The sequence below is a fragment of the Planococcus citri genome, chromosome 4 (assembly GCF_950023065.1).
Source record: "Planococcus citri chromosome 4, ihPlaCitr1.1, whole genome shotgun sequence".
Taxonomy (NCBI): Eukaryota; Metazoa; Arthropoda; class Insecta; order Hemiptera; family Pseudococcidae; genus Planococcus; species Planococcus citri.
This window is the reverse complement of record NC_088680.1, coordinates 29,492,686-29,513,498: the sequence shown is the minus strand read 5'-3', so window position 1 is coordinate 29,513,498 and position 20,813 is coordinate 29,492,686. Positions and strand designations below refer to the sequence as shown.

The following is a 20,813-nucleotide window of genomic DNA, read 5'->3' as shown; positions in this document are numbered from 1 at the left end:
ATTTTGATTTTGTTCTCATTTTTGACCCGAAGATTTTCAAGAATTCACTAAAAATCGGAAAATGCACACAGGCACCTTAAATTTAGGCTGTTGGCATGTTTTTGTGCTCTTTCGATCTAGCTTTGTTGTTTTAAATTTTTTGTACGAGTTGAGATAATTCTTTTGTAAGTAAAACAATGACTGAAAGATGACGAACACTCCAATGAGCCTCGCTAGTTAATCTGGATCAGATCATTCGAAATTTGAATGCAATATTAAACGATATAAGAACATCTAAAACAAACTACATCACCCTCAATTTATCGACAATTCATTCAAATCCAAGATTTCAGAGTTTCATTTCATCAATACGAGCTGCAAAATTGTAATAAAAATACGAGTTCCTGAAAAACTAAAAATGTAACAAATAAAACACAAAACTTTGGAGTGAAAAAAATGTTCATTTAAAAACAAAAATCGGTCATAAGAAAATGGTCAAACGAAAAAAACTATCATGAAAAAAAAACAAAATCAACTCGAAAGTTTGCAAAAAAAATAATAATAATAAATGAAAACGAATTATAATAAAAATACGAAATTTCACTTCTCATCATCACAGTTTTTCCTCCGCAGTGGAACTATGAACTGTAGTTTCTGCTTTAGCAGGAGCAGGTTCGCCTTTACATTGAGCATCTTCTGTATCTGGTTCAGAAGGCTTGCCTGTTTCAACCTCAGGAACTGTTTCAGTTTCAGTAGTACTTTCAGACGCTTCGACTTTAGGAACTGGTTCTGTTTCAGTAGTATTTTTAGGTGTCTCTACCGCACTAGATGTAGATGTGACATTGGGGTCGTCGCTTTTCACCGGGTCGGATTTTTTATTTTTGTCATTGGTCGGTGTTTCCACACCGCAGATGGTGAAAAGGTTGTATTTACAGTATTTGAAGTAGTCGCGAATTACCGAAAGAGCGCATATGTTTTTCATTACTTCGACAACGATTGTGAGAGTAGCACTGGTCAAGTTGACTTTATGGTCTTCATTAATATTGGAAACCATATCGGCGAGCTCTTTAATGACGACGTCACGATCCAAGTTGTTATTATGGCGTCGACTGTAATCAGACGATAGAAATTGAATTAATTAGTAACGAAGTATTCGATTCGGAATTAAGATCGAGTAATGATCAACGTACTTGAACACAAGACAAAACGTAGTAGGTTCGCCCTTGAAGTATTTATCGAGTAATGGTCCGGCAGCTTTTTTAACCTCGTCGATGTACGCCTGAAAGAAATTCATGATTTGTATTATTACACTCATCAGTAATTGCCAAGGAACACGAGATCAACTGGCACATACTTTACAAGTGACTTCGACAGGAATCATACGTATCAGGAACCGAGTTTTTACCATCTTCGTCTCAGATAGATCTTTCACGACGAGATCCATTAAAGTGACAGGATCATCTAGCTGAAAACACCATTTTAAAAGGTGATTACGCAATACTAAGCAAACCATTGAAGAACTGAACTTTCAGCTTACGTTGGTCTTGATGAAAATACAATTAATGATGCCTGTATCGACTGCCTGAAATCTCCTATCGCCACTTTTGGGAGTCTGAGCCTTCAAGCTTTCAATTTCACTTTGAAAGTCGTCCATGATATCCTTCTTCTCATCGCTGGACTCCGGTTTCTCTTTCTCTTCAACCTACATATAACATTGAACACGATATTTTTAATCGTAAATTCATCAGATACTTGAACAGAATCGAAACACGTACCTTATTCTCTTCTCCGTAGATTTTATCCGCGTATTCGTTGAGAATATTGTAAGATTCTCGAATACATTGTTTTTCATTACCGTTCGTGGTCGAAATGAACCCTTTGAAGCCTGGCTGTAAGCATAAGTCTCGGCGTTTCTTCATCATTAGGTTCGAAGAAAAGTACTTCTTGCGTTTCGGTTTAAATTTATTGTCACTCATTTTGTCGACAAGAATAATAATAATTTGAATATATACTAATTATAAACTTTTATTTAGAGCACAATGTAACTTGTTGAAGTCGGCACCGTACGAAAAAACAGAAATCGATAAGATGAAATGTTGTTTGTGGACTTCTGGTTTTGACTTTTACGTACAGAAGCGCAAAATTTGGTGGATTTTATTGGTTGATTTAAATTGAATTGAATTGTCATTGGTCAAGAGTTTGGATTCTCTTTTTCGTTTTTAATTTTTTTATAAAGGAACTATGGATAGAAAACGCCGGAAAGAAAATTAGAAATTTGTGCAGGAAACCGAAATTGAATGTATTCATTACGATAAAAATTGCTTCAAATGTGTAGTACAAAAAGGAAATTTTTTAGCAATCACGATTGAAAAAGGTTGGAAGAGAACTTTGAATGCGACTGACGAAAAGAAGGAAGAACAAACGGACACCGGTTTGGAAAATGAAGAGTTATAGAGGGTGAATTAACTGTAGCTTAGTCAATCTCAATAGTCTCTCGATCATTCAACTTGAAATGATGACGAATAAAATAAAAAATCATAATAAATAATGTCTAATTCGTCTTGGTCCCCTAATCGCTGGGTGTAATCTATCACTAGTCATTATGCGGAGAGTCATCGCTCAAAAGAAAGAACTCATTTCAATAGTTACAAAAATGTATCTTCTTCTTCAGTTTGAAAATCATAATGCCATCTTATACATATATTCTGCCTTACCTAATTACTGGGTTAATGTAAAGAAAACTATAGAGTACGTAACAAAAGTAGAAAACGAGAATCACATTATGAACATAAATCAATAAAAAAAATATAAGGAACTCGGAAACATCAACACCACTAGCAACGAAACGAACACGAATCACAGAAATAGGAAAAAATTAATCACCTCGGTATTCTTATGTCTACATTATCCTAAACCTGAATTAACATCCTTTGGGGCGCAAATCATTTAAACCTCTCGAAGACTCGGAAAATTCTTCCAATATTTTAGGGTAAACAATTTTAGGAAACGGTCTCATCTGAACGCAAAGCCATAATCCGAAACTTCCGATCACGTTATCTGCAGAATTATCTTCATCGAGAGTTGAAGCTGACGATACGAATTCAAAAATACTGTTCAAACGATTTATCAACGCTGTGATTAGTAATATACCATTTTCAACGCTAAAGTCTCTTTTAGACAAATTCTGCACGATTCCATCGGACGAAAATTTTTCGTGTATCAACTGGAACTGTGTATTCTCTAAACAAAGCGAATTACACGGAGAGTTACAACAGATACCATGAAACGATCATTTAATTAGCTATGAAACGATATTTACCGAATGACAGTAGAACTTTCTCTAGCGGTTTACGCCATGCGTTCACGAAGTTCATAGCAAAGCTTCGAGTCGATGAGCCAACAATGGAATGATGAGGATACAGGCGTATTTGTGCGTCTAAACTTTGTAGAAATCGTTTAATTATGACGAAAATTTCACGAAGTTCGTTAAAAACAAATATACCGGTCTCGATTTCAGCGGGATCAGGCATAATTTCGCGTGCAGGTTGAGATATTTTGACTGAAACAGAAACACAGATATAACGTTGAAATAAAAGAAGTTTATTGAAAGTAAGGGAATGATATCAACTTGATTTATTACCTGTTCAATATATAGTTATAGAATCACGTTTTCAAAAAAATTTCAACTCGAAGAATGGTGTTTTTGATAACATACAAAATCTTTCATATTAGTTTTCAATGACTTCTAATGGAAACAATGTTCCTAATTTTCAGTCATCAGAAGATCTAGATCGCGACACGAAGTAAATGAAACGAAAATGTGAAAAAGAACTGATCTTCTTTAGAAATTAAAACATTATTAAAATGAAAAGTACAATTCAAAAACAAAAACTTGACCATTTTCATTTTTCTTATCACATTTTCAATTTTCAAACATTCACACATTACGCGCCAAGAATTTTTATCATTTTTTCCCAACCTGCATATAGCGACTCTAGCGTTGAAAAATACAACTACAATTTTTGAAAAATTTCTCTAAAATTTTAGTACCTGGCAAAAGTTTGAAATTTAGGAGGCTAATAAACAAATTTCTTTTTATCGTCAACTTTTGTTTATTTTTCTGCAGAAGAGAATGATTCATTGTTGGAAATTCTTTTCTTTCTCATAGAATAATTTAGATTTTTTAATTAATAATTTCAAGTACTTCACATGTTCGTGTACTTAAAAATGAATAATCGTGTGCGAAGTAGGCGTTCGTCGTAGAATTTTCGTGTTTTTATAGTGTTTGTTCTATTTGCATTCCTCATTATTTTAGATTTGATTACCCAATTTTATACTATTATTAGGAAATTTTAGTAAGCAATCAAAATATCAATCTTGGTACGTATTACAATGTTATAATTATTACAGCTTTAAAGTTTACTACTCCTCGAGGGTTCAGTTAATTCCTTGATTAGTTATCTGGATGAAAAATCGTTGTAACACGAAGTACCTAATCAAGTTGAAACACATTAAGTATACACATTGAGAAAATTAATTAACGTTTCATGTTGTAGAACGTACAGCAATGTATTACATTTGCATATTTCATTTCAGATTGTCAACAAGTTATAAGAATGGAAGTTCCTCTGCATCGTTCGCGATACAACAGGTCTCGAGAGACATTTGGCAGATATTCGGAAAACTCCCTGCATTCCAACTATTTAGGAGCCAAAGGTTGAAATGAGATTACTTTTTCGAACAAATTCCGGAAATTCGATGGTATGACAATGTTTCTAATTTCTCGTTATGTTTACAGAGTCGACAAAATGTATTACTCGTATACCTTACGCCACTTTAATCGCCACGATCATGTGCTGTGTTGGGGTCGGTATTTTCTGCGGCACTATGTACAGAGGGGTGACTCTAAGTGCACTGATGATGAATGATGTATTCCATATTCACATATCGTGGTACGTTTCTGAACAGTTGTTACTTGTTATGATCACGTATGGAAATTATTCCATATGCTCGTATTGCACCTTGAACATTTTTCTTTTTTTTTTCTAGGTTACAAACTATGCAGCTGATTTTAGTAATTATTGGTAGCATAATGGGTGCTCTTGGATTAATGATACTATTTATTGGATTTTTAACTACTGGTGCTACGCGACACAAAGTATACAGAGCGTGGCGAGCACGTATAGGAGGCAGAATTTCGTGCGCAGTGGTGAGTAAACTTGTTGAATGTGTGAAGCATGATTAAAAGTACACGATTATACGCTTTGTTTGGTTTGTTTTTCAACCAAATCGCTGTTTTCGTAGCATATGTGAATGAATTTTCCAGTAACGAGTATGTGTTTTGTTTTCATTTTGCAGTATATGGTTATAACATACATACTACAGATTTTTTGGCTCTTTGTGTTCTGCTTGATGGTTATTATAACCTTTGTATTTACGCTATTTTGGAATTTATGCTCTCGTACTTCGACAGAAAGGCGACAGTGTATTGATTTTAGACAGTTTGGTAGGTTTATAGAGAGTATTTCATCGAACGACCTTTGTCTCTGGAGTAAAATTAATCTCGCATCATTTTACAGATTTCATTTTCCCGGAGGGTACTAAACCCGAAGATATGCAAGTATGCGATCCAGCGGAATTGAAACCGTTTTGCAAAGATTACGTTGAAAATGTCGAATTTATGTTTATTCTGGCCACATCTGCGTGCGTGCTTATTGTATTAAGTTTGGTAAGTGTGCGTGTGGTACTTTCTCTCTTTGTACGTGTTTTTTATTTATACATTCGTTGACACGGAACGTTCTCTTTTTTCAGATACATTACTTGATGTGTTTATCGGCCAATTACGCTCATATCAGAGATCACGAAAAATTACAAGAGTTACAAGAATTGCAATATTTGCAAGACGCCGAGTTGACTTCCTCCAAAGACAGATTTTAATTAGCTTTTTTGTCGCACAACTCCTTAGCTTATTGCATTTAGCTTTATAAAGACAATTTTCTTGTTATTCCTTTAAATTTAGTACTTTTTTTATTATTTCTTTCGCGTTAAGTTTTTTTTTTCATGATTATATACGTACAAATTTGATTCATTTTTTGAAAAAATCGCCGAATTTTTTTTTACTACTTTTTAATTTAATTTATCGAGCTTTTTCAACTGCCATTTGAATATTACGAATTTATATTGTGATCGTTGTGATAATAATATTTTTCATGTACCATTTGGTACTTCAGGCGGTGAAAAAAAATAATAAAATTCATTTTTATTGATCATTCCAATTTTTACATTATTGTGATATTTATCGGTGTTCATTTGTTACGTTTCGTCCATGTTGAAATTTTTCATCGAGTAGAAAATAATAGCATTTGGTTGTTTTAAAAATGATAGACAATTTTTTTTTTTTAATTTTGTACGTTAGAATATGAACATATCATTTTTTTCCTAATTTTTAGATTATATTGTAAATTTATCCTCAAGGTTCATGTATTCGTGTTGTATGGTTAAGATTTGGTTTCAGCAGGTTCTGTTGGAAGATTTTTTTTTACATTGCAATGAAAGTTAGAGAAGTATGGCAGCTTTGTGATTTAGCCTGTTTTTTTATTTTTTGTATTTGTAATAAACGGGATTCTTTGTACGTAGATTTTTGTTGTTTCATCCTCAATATTTTAGGTTAACACCAAGTGATACGAAAATAGATGAAAAAATAAAAGTTCTTCGTCGTTGCCACTTTCCATTCTCTTGTTCTTGCAGACTAAGCGTACAGCTAAGCAATGTTCTGCAGCTCTCATTCTCAAAACGAGTAATCATTAAACTACAATCGAAACAAATTAGACTCGATTCATCCTGCTCTTGCAGAAAAGTTGGAAAAAATCTCTGGAGGAAAGCTAGGAAAAATCTTCAGAATTTTCAAAAGTTCGGAAAAACGTAGCCATTTTGATTCTGTGACGTCATTTGTTTATTTCTCTCTTTATCACAGCGGCGATAGGCGTATTATCACCGAAAACACGAAATTATCGAGTTCAACTTTCTCAAGTGTGGCTTTATGTTTTAATGTCAGATTAAGAACTTGGAACTTTAGTAATTTATACATTTATCTACTTCACATTTTCATGCTACTTGGTTTCACTTAGTTTGAACAAATTATATTAGAAAGATGACATCGATTCCGTTGACGAAATCTGCGCCTCCTTCGGCATCTATCGTGGTACGTATCAAGCCTTTTATTTATCAAATATCCTCATGAAAAACCTTATACCTATTGCCATTGTTTTGCAGAACGAGTTACCGGAATATACAGCGTTCAAGTCAGCTGTCGTGTATTGTGGTTGTATCCTGATTTTACCCATTTTGGCGTTTTTCACCTCCAAAGTAGTCGTATTCGATAGTAAGTATGATTTTAAAATCAAAATTGTTCATCATTCATCACTGAAACTTTTAAAACATGTTTGCTGTATTTTTTACAGGTATTTTATCGTTAAGTGTAACTTCAAGCAATGTATGTTCTGCTATATGCGCAGTGGTAGTGCTACATATTTCACTAGGAGCTTTCATCTACAAAGCTTACAGTGGTACGGATAAAACATCCAAACAGGATTGAATATGGAACCTTTTGTTGTTCACTTTCACTCGGTGGAGCTGAGAACTTTTCATCTACCTTAAGTAATCATATTTTGCAATTTGATCATTTGTTTCGTTTCCATTGTTTTGTACGATATGTATTAAAGTAAAAAATTACGATGTAAAATAGGTAATAATTTATATTAAAACGTCAAATAAATAAGGAGATTCTTCTAGGAATATGTAGAACAAAATAAAATAATTTACATCTTGTGAAATTTAGACTAAAACAAATTTATGAAAACGATTTACGAGGAGCTAATTCTTGGGTCATTCGCTGACTGAGGAAAATTGCGCGTTGAGTTTCACTTCGTTGTGATTCTTCTAGAATTTGAATATCGTACAATTTCAGTTTCTGGATACCGATCATTTGTCCTATACATCTGAAATCATTATTTACATTCGTTAGTTTACGTTTAAAATGAAACGAAATTTTGAAAATTATTTCGAACTTACGATACGAATTGACCTCGCGTGAAAACAGGACAGGGTCTGTCGATTTCGAAGAAACTACATTCGAGAACTGTGCCATTGTTTCCTTTGATGAAAATACATTTTTCCATTGGCCAACATCCGTTTATAGTATTTACAAATGAACCTTGAACGAATTTTACAATTAGTACGATAAGAGTTGGGACAGATCAAACAGTAATGATTATCGAGTCGAGTTACCTAGAACGTTATATATTACGCTTACGCTAGCATTTTTTAGAGTTTGGTCCCATTTCATGACATGTTCTACGCAACCGACGAGGTGTATCATTTTTCTATCGATAATCTAAAAAACAAAACGTAACATTTTCATGACGAAACTACGAATGATTTGCTTGATTAATATAGGTAATTTTTCATTACTTGTTGCGAATACGATTGGGTATTTTCTTGCAATAAATCTTTTCTAGCGATGGATTTTTCTCTTAATTTAGGATTGTTTGACTGGAATTCTGTGTAAGAAATTTCTTTGGTTGAAGGTGTAGGAACGGATTTTAAACGTTTTGAGACATCTAAATGAGAATCAAGATACCAGCAATGAATTAAACCTATTCTACGAGTACTAAAAATTCAGCACTATTGTATCATTTTTTACCGGAATTCTTCGAAGCTGAAGGAACATCGATAGGCGTAGGAGTTTCGAAGGGCTGCGTATCCAAATCGTTACTATTTTCGCCGGAGAAATACTTATTGAATAATTTTTGAGTTTCCCGGATAAATTTATTATTTCCTATGGGGAATTTGATTTCTGTTTCACCGTCGTAATTTCTTTTCAGCGTCATCATTCTTTCTTCGTCGTTCCGATCTGATTTCGGTGTTGATGAAGTTTGCACTTTGGGCTTGAATCGAGGAGTTGTCTGATAATTATACCTAACACACGAAAACATAAAATAACAAGGGGATAATTTTGGTATTTTAAAAAAGAAAACCGGAGTAACCTACCTAGAATTTTCAGAAGTATTGAAGTTGTAATCTTTCGCGTTTGAACCAGCGTACTTCGGTGTAAAATGACGATTCGCCATTTCTACAGTTTTCGCTAATGGAAAGAATTGATGATGAGAGGTTTGCGTATATCAAGAATATTCAATCGTACACCTGCAAGTACAAATCAAAAAGTTCAGAATGGCGAACAAGCGAAGGCGAAATACGGAAAGAAAAGCTCAAAATGTTCAACTTCAACTGATTTTTCAGTAATTTCACGAAGTTTACTCTAAATAAATCATTATTGAATTCTGTCAGTTACTCTTACCTTAAAGTTAAAACGCCGTTAAGTCGATTGAAAAGAAATTTTTAATAATTAAAAATTGAGAAAAACCTTGGAAAAACTTCAAAAATGTTCAACGTACGAAATTCAAATTTCAGCGTTCAGCCAATTCAGCAGTTTTTCTGTGCCAAAGAAGAATAAAGAAAATTTTCTCAACTTTTTGGCTTTCGGTTTAAACTTTTCCACAGTTTGAGCGTAAAAGTAGGTAAGTACCTACTTAATGAAATTTTTGATTGATTGACGTTCGCGACGACGACACTGTCGCTGTCGCGTATAAGGCTCTATATAAAGTGGGTGAGCGCATCGGCCATTTTGTTCCCTGAGTGATAACGGACTAGTAAGTATGCATACAATTTCTCACGTAAAAAATGCAATTTTCTCGATAGTTCGCGAGTCCGGGTGAACTTACGTGTAGTCTCAAATTAAAGACAATAAAATTTCCTATCGATCGATGTTAAATTTTGATCATTTCATGAAAAAATAACGACTTTATGAATACTTCAATTTTACTGATTTCTGCGTACTACTTACGTCGTCTTTAAACTAAAAATACTCGAAATTTTCAGTGGACGCATAGGTATTTTAATACAGCAAAATGTTCGTTATTTTATCCTCTTTAAAATGAGCTATTACCGAAAGCTCTACATGCAACCGTTCAAAAGTTTTCGAAGTTGAAAGTTGGGAAAACAAGCTGCGGATGGTAAGTACTGAACTTTGAACTAATATTACTCGAAATTTTCAGTGGACACGTAGGTATTTTAATACATCAAAATGTTCGTAATTGTATCCTTTTTAAAATGGTTGTTTACCGAAAGCTCTACCTTCAACCGTTCAAAAGTTTTTGAAGTTCAAAGTTGCGGAAAGTGGTCAAATTGTGTTATCACTGTTATCAGTCACTTAGTTTTGATCAGTATTTTACTTTCCGCAACTTTGATCTTCAAGATCTTTTGAACGATGAGAGGTAGAACTTTCGTTATAAGCTCATTTTAAAGACGATAAAATTACGAACATTTTGCTGTATTGAAATATCCATGTGTCCGTTGAAAATTTTGAGTAAAATTTGTTCAAAGTCAAATACTTACTGCCCGCAGCTGATTTTCGCAACTTTCAACTTCGAAAACTTTTGAACAGTTGCATGTAGAGCTTTCGGTAATAGCTCATTTTAAAGAGGATAAAATAACGAACATTTTACTGTAATAAAATACCTATGTGTCCACTGAAAATTTCGAGTATTTTTACTTTAAAGATGACGTACGTAGTATGCAAAAATCAGTAAAATAGAAATATTCATAAAATCGTTATTTTTACGCGAAATGATCAAAATTTAACATCAATCGATAGGGAATTTTATTGTCTTTAATTTAAGACTGCATAACAGTTCACCCAAACTCGCGAACAATTTAAAAAATTGCATTTTTTACATAAGAAATTGTATGCATAATTACTGGTTCGTTATCACTTCAGGGAACAAAATGGTGGATGCGCTCACCTGGTTTATATAGAGCCCTATCGCGTATTGATTTTCATCTCGTCTGCGTCTCGGGGTGGTGGAAGAAAGAAGGAAGAAGTATACAAATATATTCTGTCACGTGGTAAACATTTATTTTCGATAGAAAATACTTCATCATTTATTCATTATTTATTTATTTGTGTCGGTTCTTATCTTTCAATTAATAATCGCTTAGTAAGGGTTAAATATTGTGCTTGTGTTTCATCTGCGTTTTCCGTCGTAAGCTGTCAATTTTCTACATTAACGTGTTGCAAATTTTCAGCCGGTGTTAAGTAAACAAAATGTGTAATTTTTTTGCGCGTTAACTTGGTGGAATAGAAGATGTAACTTCATATGCAGTTTCACGTACTTGCCAACACATTCGTGAATTAATATGTAGTCTAGAAAACCATACAACCAACGGTGCATTCTACGTTTCAGCGATAACCACAACAACAAACACTCCGTACTCATGAGCTAGGTTAATTACCGAAGTAAGTAAGCGTTCGTCGCGTCCTTGTGTTTTAACATCGTTAACTTTAAACGAAATTTATTTACTAAAATGATATTCTTTTGGTAGAATGGATCAAAGACTTATACAAGATGGGGCTGGTTCCTATGGGTCGACTGACAGCACACTACCGGATGTCAGTGTTGAAGGACCTTCGAGTTCTACGATTAATTTCGATTCGGTCGTCAGTAACATCTACTCGATTAATTCAAACTGTAGATTCTTGGAGCAAGCTGCGAAAGCAATTGGCTCTACGAAGGATAATATCAAATTACGAAACAATGTGTAAGTATATATCTCTCTACGAATGAATGAGTCATGCATCGCGACGACGACGTATGCGTTTTTCTTGCAATTGATTAACGATGCTATTTCCGTTTACGTTTAGCCAATCAACCTTACTTTCAACGAAAAATCTAATCGACAAGACGAAATCCGAGTTACACGATTTAATTCAGCTATCCCGCAGGCAAGAGAAGTCTTTCAAATTACAAGTTGAAAAATTAAAGAATTCCTTCAAAGATGCCGTACAGGTTTTCAGTGGGTTACAAAACGTACGTGTGTTTGTAACGTAAACGATAAGGATTTGGTCACAAACGGATATTCAATTTGTTATGATTATTTCAGGTATTGTTATTGAAATTGAAACGTAATTTGCCTTCGGAGCCTTGCCCAATAACCCACAGCGAGCATAAACGAGTAGATTATATTTACGACGACGAAGAGGAATTACTTTCATTGCAGCAAACGTTTCAAAAAACGTTGGAAGAAAATCTCGAAGAAATCACCGAACGCGAGGACATCTTACACAAGTTGGAAAACGATGTGAAAGATGTCAACGACATTATGCGTGATTTAGGTACTTTGATACATTCGCAAGGTGACACCGTTGGTAAGATTCGAGTATTTTATATCTCCTCGATACTATCGTTCTCATTTTTTTCAACTCCTGCGTAATACGTCGAATTTTACGATTTTAGATCGGATAGAAGATGTTATCGAAGATATCCATGGGAACGTAGAAGGTGGTAGACAAGAATTAGAAAAAGCTGCCGAATATCAGGTATTTTCACAATTCGAGCTATTATTTTACCCCTACCTTATTTGGTGTATATTTCTCCAGAACTTACGTTAGTGATTTATTTTGATTCGCAGCAAAAAAGAAAAAAGAAACTATTCTACTTGTTCGTAATTCTTTTCGTGGCTGTTCTGTGTCTCGTAGGAGTGTTGTATTACACGCTGCGACAATGAAACTGCCAGTGAGGGATCGGAAAACCCCAGTTAGCAAAACTTAATCTATTTTATACGTCGCATTTATTGTCACTTTTGAATTGTCGATCATTTTAAATCCCCCTCTACCCCTTCTCCCTGTCTGCTTTAGTTTTATACGTTTTATACGGATTGGCTTGCGTTTAGTTTTATTTTTCTTAGATCCTTGCCCTGTTTCTTTTTTTGTCCATTTTATATTATGTTTGTTATTTTTTTTCCGTACCATATGTTATGTATTGTATTTTTTTAAAAGTTAATCAATCGCTTTAAATATTCGCTTTAAAATTGTATAAATTTTTCATATCGAATGTTTATAGCATTTTAAATTTATTTTCCCCCTTGTAAAACTTGTATATTATTCGTTCTATTTTTTTTCTTATTTTTTTCTCTGTTTGTTCAACTCAACGAATAAATTATATTTCGAAATGTTAAGATGTGTTTTTACAAATGTAAACGTACGAGAAAATGAAAACATTTTTTCAATTTTAACATTCCTTTGAAAAAACCATGAAATTTGAAAAAAATTTACGAAACACTTTACTGAAATTTAAACTATATTTATTACAAAAAAAATAATAATTGTGTGAGCTTACTTACATCTTACACAGCACAACGTAAAAAAAATTCAAAAGAAACAAAAAAATAAATCAAAAATTACAGCATGTTACAAAATAAATAACAAAAATTAAATCCATAAGAAAAAACAATTTCATTAAAAAAAAAACACAAAATTAACATACACGCAGAATGACTCAAAAAATTTTACAAAAGGTTGAAAAATAAGTATGAGTCGAAAAATAAAACTCCAAAAATTAATATATCAATATCTAATCAAAAAAAGTGCAGAAATTAACTCAAAAGTAGAAATTTTCCAGGTCAATTTTTATGAAATTTTTGAATCTTTTCATGAATTTTTATCAAAGTGAAAAAAGCAAAGAAATTTTCTCCAAGATGAGGTTTTTTCCCCACCTTCTTTCGAGAGGTATCCGAAACGTTTAACGAAATTTTGACTTGACAACGTTACATTAAAAGAGCATTCAAAGTTCATTTTTGGAGCTTTGAAAATGAATTTTTAAAAGTTGAATTTGTACCAAAAAAAGTGAAAAAAATCAAAATTTTGTGTAATTGAGTTTCTCAGCTAAAATTTGATATGCGCCTTATTTTTGATCTCCTGGATCGATTGGAAATGATTTCGAGTCCTTTTGAATAGTTTTGGAGCATCCAGCATCAAAATTGAAAATTTTCAGCTTCGGAAGAATTTCCTGGAATTCTTTCGAGTGAGCTTTCATACCTATAAACACTTCCAGTCAACTCATGCATGTCAAAAATATGATCTACATTAAATTTCATCTTCTCAACTTGATTGAGAAATTTTTTATGAAAAACTAGATACTCAAAACGGCTTGAAACCGTTTCCAATCGTTTCGATAAGTCAAGATTAAGGTACTCACCGAATTTCAGCTTTCTATCCCAATTAGGTAAAATTTTGATTATTCAAAAAAAAATTTTACCCAAATTTTGGTTTTTAAAAATTTTTTTTTAATTCAAAAATGAACTTCAACTATTAAAATTTTGACAGGTGACGTATTTTTGCATCGTCTTCCGATCTAACTCTGATTCAAAAAAAATTCTGTCAATGGGCTGCTTTCCTAGTCAGCAAAAAAATAGGTAGAAATAAAATATAACAATGAGACATGTGCCAGCTAAAGCCAACGTGTTACATTTTTCGGCTGTCCATACCTGCACAATCCTATACGATTAAACTTGGATTTTTATTTTTATCTCTGCTTAATTCCAGTAAAATTCAGTAGAACTCAAGATATGACTGAATTTTTGTTTAAATGTAAATACGAGTATGTGTAACAACAGTGCTCTATCGCCAATAAGTATGCAGTAAAATTGTATACCTTCCTCTCTTCGTGTTATTTACAAACTCGTCCCACAGGGATACTTGAATAGATGAAATTAATCAAAAGTTCATTATTTATATTTTATTTAATTATACTGAAGTTGAAGCCCCCAAAGGAAGTATTGTTGGAAATTTAAACCTAATCTGAGAATTATATCATAAATCTGGGAGATAATTTGTCCACTTATCATAAAATCCATAGATTATTGGTACATGGCCTTGGCCGGTCCTGTCCTGTTTTTTACTCTTTTAAAAAATAATAATAATATAATATTACGTAGTTTTTCATGAAATTATTCACTTTTAAGAACTCAAATACAAGCTTAACTTTACAATTTACAAATACTCATACTTAATGTCAGCGAACAAAATTACTTTTATCAAAAATACAACGTTCGATTAAGAAATCAAAAATCAAAAAATATAAATTTATTATGCATCGAAATTTTCTGAAATATTTCTAGCACTGAAATGTGAAATCTTGAGAGTAATAATTTCAGAACTCCCCTCGACTTTTTTTTTTTTTTTTTTTTTTGAGAACGTCTAATGACACCTGCCTACAAACAAAGATTTTGGCGTTTTCTTATGAAATAGGTACATGTGTGTGTACCTATGATGTGATGTGTAAGATCCAAATGTTCAAAAATTTAATTTAAACTCGTTAAAGTGAAAGAGCTTATTAAATTCTGCTTTTGATAGGTTCATATATCTTTCTCAGTGGGAAGGCCTTGGCAGTTATGCGTCATACCGCCCATTACGTTTTACATCAACGACAAGTTTTCTCTTCATTTAGTGTCGTTGGAAAACCACGTGGAAAATGAAGTAATTTACGGTGAAACGAAGCGATCGTGAGGAAATTATTATTTAAGGTAAAGTTATTTTTAAAGCTTTCAAAAGCCGTTATTGTCTTAGTGTTTTTTCTACTATTTTAATTTTTTTTTTTTTTTTTTTTTTTAAATTCAGATGAACGATACGGAGAAAAAGCGATTGTCTTTTACCCTGTCTGTGCCAAAAATTGCTGAAAAGCAAGTTAAAGTGAGTAATACTCTTTTTTAAATTCCATGATGCCTGTTTAAAAGTGTACCCGACTCGTGCTCAATGTCCATTTAAAATTTTAAATTAATTCTTCGAATTTTTTATAGAGGCACAGTATCCATGGGATTACAGAAGAAATAGATATCGTGAAACCTCATCAAGAAATTGGTCATTTATCGACAGCAGAAAAACAATATTTACTCGCCGTCGAAAGAGGAGATGTCACCACTGTGCACAAGTATGAAAAATTTATAATTTTCGCTCCTATAATTTCTGTTTTTTTACCCAGCTTTAGACCCTATATAGACCTAATACCTACACACACTGTAATTATTTTTCAGTTTTTTGATGCAAAACAAAGCAGATGAAATTTTAGGCAAACCACAACACGAACGCACTTTGAATATAAATTGCGTAGATCCTTTGGGAAGATCAGCTATATTTATGGCAATTGATAATGAAAATTATGAAATGTTGAAGCTACTCGTCGATCATAATGTCGAAACCAAAGATGCTCTATTATACGCTATTTCCGAAGAATTCGTCGAAGCTGTCGAACTCTTGCTGAACTATTTGGAAAAAAATCGTAAACCAGGAGACCCTCACGTAAGCTTACTTCCATTTTTCTCTTCCCTATAAGGCTGCCATCGACTTTTAAATTTTTCTGAATTTTTTTTTTTTATAAATCGATTTAGTTTTTTGAGAGTATTTTTTAATTCACATTTTCCTGTTATAATAATTAAGAGTAAACACCTACGCAAGTGGGAATACCTCTATTTTACCTCTAGACCGGAAATTAATTTTAAGTATCCAAATTTTTTTGCACGAAAATATCAACACACGGGCTAATTAAGTTAATAGCACAATGAAAATGCATTTTAGTTGTATTTAGGTTTATGTGTATTTTTTTTTCATGTTATGGCGTTACTCGATCCAAAACATACTGGATAATTTTACTTTGTTTATTAAGGGCGTGGTCAAAAATTCAACGCTGAATTTTTTTTATAAAAATATGCATAATATAATATGAAAATATTAAAGAGCCTTTTACAAGCTAAAAAAGCATTTTGAAATTATCACCGTTTAAACGCAACACGTCGTAATAAATACACGTAAAATGGGTATCTTTCTCGGAATTACAATTTGATGTAAACTTAGAAATGGCAGGTAAAAATTTTCCAGCGTACCTAAATAATACCATCAATTTGTAAAAGCGTGACGATGTTTTTACAAAAATGTCTATGCCGAAAGAACATATTTTTATGTAATAAATACTCGCACACGTTAGGTCGTCGGTATTCCCCGCTATATGTAGATAATATTAATTAAATAATATGTCGCGAGCACATTTAAATGATTACAAATAGGTAGGCACTTTTTTTTTGCATTACATTGTCACGAATTATCAGTAAAATAATGGCAATCAGATAAAAATGTTTCTCTCTTTTTTTTGACAGAGTTGGGAACAGCATTCCCAAGATACTAATATGTTCACTCCAGACATCACGCCTTTGATTTTAGCAGCTCATCGAGATAATTATGAAATTATAAAAATAATACTAGATAGAGGAGCTCGTCTTCCTATACCACACGATAATAGGTGAGTTTTGTTTTCGTATTTTTCATCCCATAGTTATAGTTAATTAATTGTTTTCATTTCATCGTTCCAACAGATGCAGTTGTTACGATTGCATTGAATCAAGATCAACAGATTCTTTGCAGTATTCACATTCTCGTTTAAATGCATATAAAGCTTTATCAAGCCCATGTTTGATTGCCCTATCTTCAAAAGATCCTGTCCTGACAGCTTTTGAGCTTTCATGGGCGTTACGTAAATTAAGTATAGAAGAACACGAATTTAAAGCTGATTACGAAGTACGTTTTTTTTTTTTTTTTTTTTTTTTTTTTTTAAATTCTCGTAGTAGTAAAAAATAGAAATATTTGTGTACGAATTTTAACATGCGATGATGCGAAATTTCAACGAGTAACGTTGGTAGGTGTGTTTTCATATATTGTAGGAATTACGATATAAATGTCAAAATTTCGCCACCGATCTCTTGGACCACACGAGAACATCGGGGGAGTTGGAGATCCTTTTGAATTACGATACGAAAATGGATTTCAAAGAGACGGATAAAGTTATGCATCTGGCACGTCTGAAATTAGCCATAAAGCTCAAACAAAAAGAGGTAGGTAGCTGTCTCTTTGACTGGAATAGACGGTATAATTAGATAGATTGAAATTTGTAATAGCGTGACTTTTGACAGTTTGTAGTCCATCCTAACGTGCAACAGTTGCTGGCATCTATTTGGTATGAAGGGTTACCTGGCTTCAGACAAAAGCATTCGTTGTTACAAGCTTTGGAATGTTTGAAAATTGGACTGATGTTTCCAATTTTTTCTGCCATATATATTTTGACGCCGTGCCCTTCTGTTAGAAGATTACTGAAGACACCGTTTATAAAATTCATTTGTCATTCGGCTGCGTATTTTTTATTTTTATGTGAGTGTGGATTTGATTTGATAGATACCTATAAGAGTTTTGGATGAATTCAGATTTTACGTTTTGAAACCAATTTCTGTTTCAGTTTTAATTATTTTAACTTCTTTCGAGCCAATCATTCAAGGATATAAGAAGTATTTGATGTATTTAATCGGAGCTTTCGTACTAGGTATGGTACTTTGAAACAGTTTTTAATCAATTTTATTCGCCTATTTCTTATAGTTCTTGGAATACATAATACAGAATATATCTCTACCTACCTCTACCTCTATAACTTAGGTACCTAATCAAGTATCCGCACGATTTATTGAGCTATATAAAACCGTATTAACGTGTTCTAGGGTTATTATGGAATGAAATTAAATCTTTATGGACAGATGGTTACACCGAATATGTCTCAGATATGTGGAATTCGATGGATTATGTGACCACTTCTTTGTATCTCTGTGTCATGGCTATACGGATATTTTTGACTGCTACCGAGGTCAGTGTATTTGCTATAATCGAATCATTCTTCGTTATTTTTCAAAATTCACTCGTATATTTTTCAATTTCCAGAAAGGGAGGCAAGCATGGGACACTAAAAGAATTCATTATGATAAATATCATCCTACGGTGGTTTCCGAAGCTCTGTTCTCCACAGCGAATATTGTCAGTATTTTAAAATTAGTATACATATTTTCGATTAATCCATACCTGGGACCTTTACAAATAGTACTCGGTAGAGTAATTCTAGACATAGCGAAATTTTTCTTGGTATATGTGCTCGTTTTATTCGCATTTTCGAATGGTAAGCTTTAATTAATTGTAATAAAGTTTAAGAATAGGTAATTTTGAAAAATACCTCAACTATAGAATTTTAGGAATGCATCACTTGCTCGTAAAATACTCAAATATCACAATGAATGCATGTATCAATTCGACTGAAAAAAATGATGGAGACATAAAATTATACGACTCCGATATGTGTAAGAATAAAGAATACTGGAAATTTATAAAGTAAGTAATGGACGTTTTCATACCTATTTAAATGATGTAAGTATTGAGTTGAACTTTCGAAACATGTTTATTTATTTCAGTTTATTTGAAATAACTCAAACGTTATTCTGGGCAGCTTTTGGTGATATAGATTTAAAACGATTCAATTTAGAAAAGATCACCCCTTTTACGAAATTCTGGGGTATGCTGATGTTCGGTTGTTATTGTGTGATCAGCATAGTCGTATTGCTCAATTTATTAATCGCCATGATGAATCATTCTTACGAATATATTTTTGTAAGTTTATCGACCTCTATGTTTTCATAATAGGTTAAGTGATTACCTACTTACCTCATCATAAGGGAGTAATTGGAAAATTCGTCTATGTTTTCAGAAACACGCCGATATCGAGTGGAAATTCGCCAGGAGTAAACTGTGGATAAGTTATTTCGAAGAAGGGGGCACAGTTCCTGTACCATTCAATATAATCCCATCGCCAAAGTCGTTCTGGTATGTGTTCAGATGGAATTACAGAAAATGTTGCCCAAAGCGTAAAGAAGACGAATTTCGCTCAAAATCTGTTTACGTGAGTTTATCTACGTACTCTTTTAATCCTATTTTTAGACAATATTCTTCGTAAACAACTCGAATTTACCGATCAAACATACCCGATTAGAATTTAACGAGGGTTGAAATTTGAATAAAAGACGAAATAGATTCGTATATTCAGATAAGCCTATAATTGTTTTCCACTCGTTGTAGATCATATCATCGATATTCTATTCTTTTTTCCGGCTGCTTACCTGGGAGTAGATGCGTCAAATGTCATTAAATCAAGTCAGATATCGAGTAAGTTTTTTCAACGTACCTATCCAATTCTTATAAAGCGAATAACAGTTGTAAAAAAAAAAAAACATTTTTTGTTTAGAATGTGATCAAAAATCTCGTCCAACGGTACGTGACATCGAGACAGAAAAGAGGAGGTGACCATTACGGCGTTACTGAAGACGATATTAACGAATTGAAACAAGAAATTTCCACATTTAGAAGCGATTTGTACGAAATATTGAGAAATTATGGAATGAAAACTAATCCTCTTGGTGATAGTAGTTCAGGTACCTACCTAGATCTACTCAATTTCCACCATTCATCTTTCATCTTATTCGAAACAAAATGAAGAATATTCTGATCGTGATTTTCAATCTTTTCAGGAGCAATCAGTCGAAAAATTCGTTCCAAACAACGGCTTTTCAATACAGAATTCTCTCAGTCGATTTCCGACTCCGTTGATCTCTCCGAAGCCGAACTTGAACGTCAAGTACAAAACGACAGAGATGAAAGAAAAGCCTACGAAGGAAAATACGCCTTATCAGATTTATTCCAACCAATTTTCCATGCAACTGCTCCCATAAATATATTTAATAAGAAAAAATTCAAAAATGTTTTCATGAAAGCCGTCTCGAAAGGAAATGATTTCGGTGACGAACCCGACAGCGAGAGTGATTACGCTAAAACGCCCGAATTCGAACAGGCAGAAAAATCTGAAATTAATGAAGATCGAGAGGTATCTCCTCAAGTAGAAATTTGTATCAGCGATGAAGATGGAAATGTCGAAGAAAATGATACTAGTATTAAATTTATCGATGAATCATTACACTAAGTTATTGTTTGTTTTTCTTTTTTTACTCGCAGCGGTTTTTTTATAGCTTGTATTGTAATCAGTGATTAAATACACATTATCAATTAAATTTCTGTCTCCGTATTTCTTTCA

The 20,813-nt window shown here is 33.0% G+C and overlaps 7 protein-coding genes across 8 annotated transcripts; 4 read left to right on the top strand and 3 right to left on the bottom strand.

Moving 5' to 3' along the window:
• Positions 1-420: 420 nt before the first annotated feature.
• Positions 421-2,065, bottom strand: LOC135844745 (THUMP domain-containing protein 1 homolog). The gene is made up of 5 exons (XM_065363079.1): positions 1,755-2,065; positions 1,517-1,681; positions 1,334-1,444; positions 1,170-1,258; positions 421-1,088 (listed from the first exon to the last, which is right to left on the bottom strand). Exons 1-5 carry the CDS (start codon positions 1,953-1,955, stop codon positions 593-595), a joined length of 1,062 nt encoding a protein of 353 aa, XP_065219151.1. The 5' UTR covers positions 1,956-2,065; the 3' UTR covers positions 421-592.
• Positions 2,066-2,170: 105 nt separating this feature from the next.
• On the bottom strand, positions 2,171-3,911 carry LOC135844749 (uncharacterized). The gene is made up of 3 exons (XM_065363084.1): positions 3,620-3,911; positions 3,299-3,538; positions 2,171-3,219 (listed from the first exon to the last, which is right to left on the bottom strand). Exons 2-3 carry the CDS (start codon positions 3,507-3,509, stop codon positions 2,900-2,902), a joined length of 531 nt encoding a protein of 176 aa, XP_065219156.1. The 5' UTR covers positions 3,510-3,538; positions 3,620-3,911; the 3' UTR covers positions 2,171-2,899.
• Positions 3,912-4,092: 181 nt separating this feature from the next.
• Positions 4,093-6,614, top strand: M6 (neuronal membrane glycoprotein M6). 2 transcript variants are annotated; one of them, XM_065363081.1, is made up of 7 exons: positions 4,093-4,359; positions 4,576-4,695; positions 4,778-4,931; positions 5,029-5,188; positions 5,338-5,485; positions 5,559-5,707; positions 5,791-6,614. In XM_065363081.1, the coding sequence occupies exons 2-7, from the start codon at positions 4,596-4,598 to the stop codon at positions 5,914-5,916; spliced, it is 837 nt and encodes a 278-aa protein (XP_065219153.1). In that variant the 5' UTR covers positions 4,093-4,359; positions 4,576-4,595; the 3' UTR covers positions 5,917-6,614. The 2 variants fall into 2 exon arrangements, with proteins under 2 accessions (XP_065219153.1, XP_065219154.1); XM_065363082.1 differs by lacking the exon at positions 4,093-4,359 and adding an exon at positions 4,379-4,494.
• A 321-nt stretch (positions 6,615-6,935) lies between these two features.
• Positions 6,936-8,502, top strand: LOC135844751 (vacuolar ATPase assembly integral membrane protein VMA21 homolog). The gene is made up of 3 exons (XM_065363085.1): positions 6,936-7,180; positions 7,252-7,360; positions 7,440-8,502. The coding sequence occupies exons 1-3, from the start codon at positions 7,130-7,132 to the stop codon at positions 7,571-7,573; spliced, it is 294 nt and encodes a 97-aa protein (XP_065219157.1). The 5' UTR covers positions 6,936-7,129; the 3' UTR covers positions 7,574-8,502.
• Positions 7,716-10,469, bottom strand: LOC135844746 (uncharacterized). Its single transcript, XM_065363080.1, has 7 exons — positions 9,335-10,469; positions 9,028-9,180; positions 8,681-8,955; positions 8,449-8,597; positions 8,266-8,371; positions 8,050-8,191; positions 7,716-7,976 (listed from the first exon to the last, which is right to left on the bottom strand). Exons 2-7 carry the CDS (start codon positions 9,105-9,107, stop codon positions 7,829-7,831), a joined length of 900 nt encoding a protein of 299 aa, XP_065219152.1. The 5' UTR covers positions 9,108-9,180; positions 9,335-10,469; the 3' UTR covers positions 7,716-7,828.
• Positions 10,470-10,895: 426 nt separating this feature from the next.
• LOC135844748 (syntaxin-12-like) lies at positions 10,896-13,050 on the top strand. Its single transcript, XM_065363083.1, has 6 exons — positions 10,896-11,332; positions 11,419-11,634; positions 11,738-11,903; positions 11,977-12,241; positions 12,330-12,412; positions 12,505-13,050. Exons 2-6 carry the CDS (start codon positions 11,420-11,422, stop codon positions 12,598-12,600), a joined length of 825 nt encoding a protein of 274 aa, XP_065219155.1. The 5' UTR covers positions 10,896-11,332; position 11,419; the 3' UTR covers positions 12,601-13,050.
• Positions 13,051-15,255: 2,205 nt separating this feature from the next.
• Positions 15,256-20,790, top strand: LOC135844743 (transient receptor potential-gamma protein-like). The gene is made up of 17 exons (XM_065363076.1): positions 15,256-15,396; positions 15,491-15,562; positions 15,670-15,800; positions 15,904-16,168; positions 17,020-17,162; positions 17,236-17,437; positions 17,581-17,751; positions 17,830-18,064; positions 18,150-18,233; positions 18,406-18,548; positions 18,623-18,854; positions 18,928-19,063; positions 19,144-19,339; positions 19,437-19,628; positions 19,856-19,891; positions 19,971-20,157; positions 20,254-20,790. The coding sequence occupies exons 2-17, from the start codon at positions 15,491-15,493 to the stop codon at positions 20,700-20,702; spliced, it is 2,874 nt and encodes a 957-aa protein (XP_065219148.1). The 5' UTR covers positions 15,256-15,396; the 3' UTR covers positions 20,703-20,790.
• Positions 20,791-20,813: the final 23 nt, after the last annotated feature.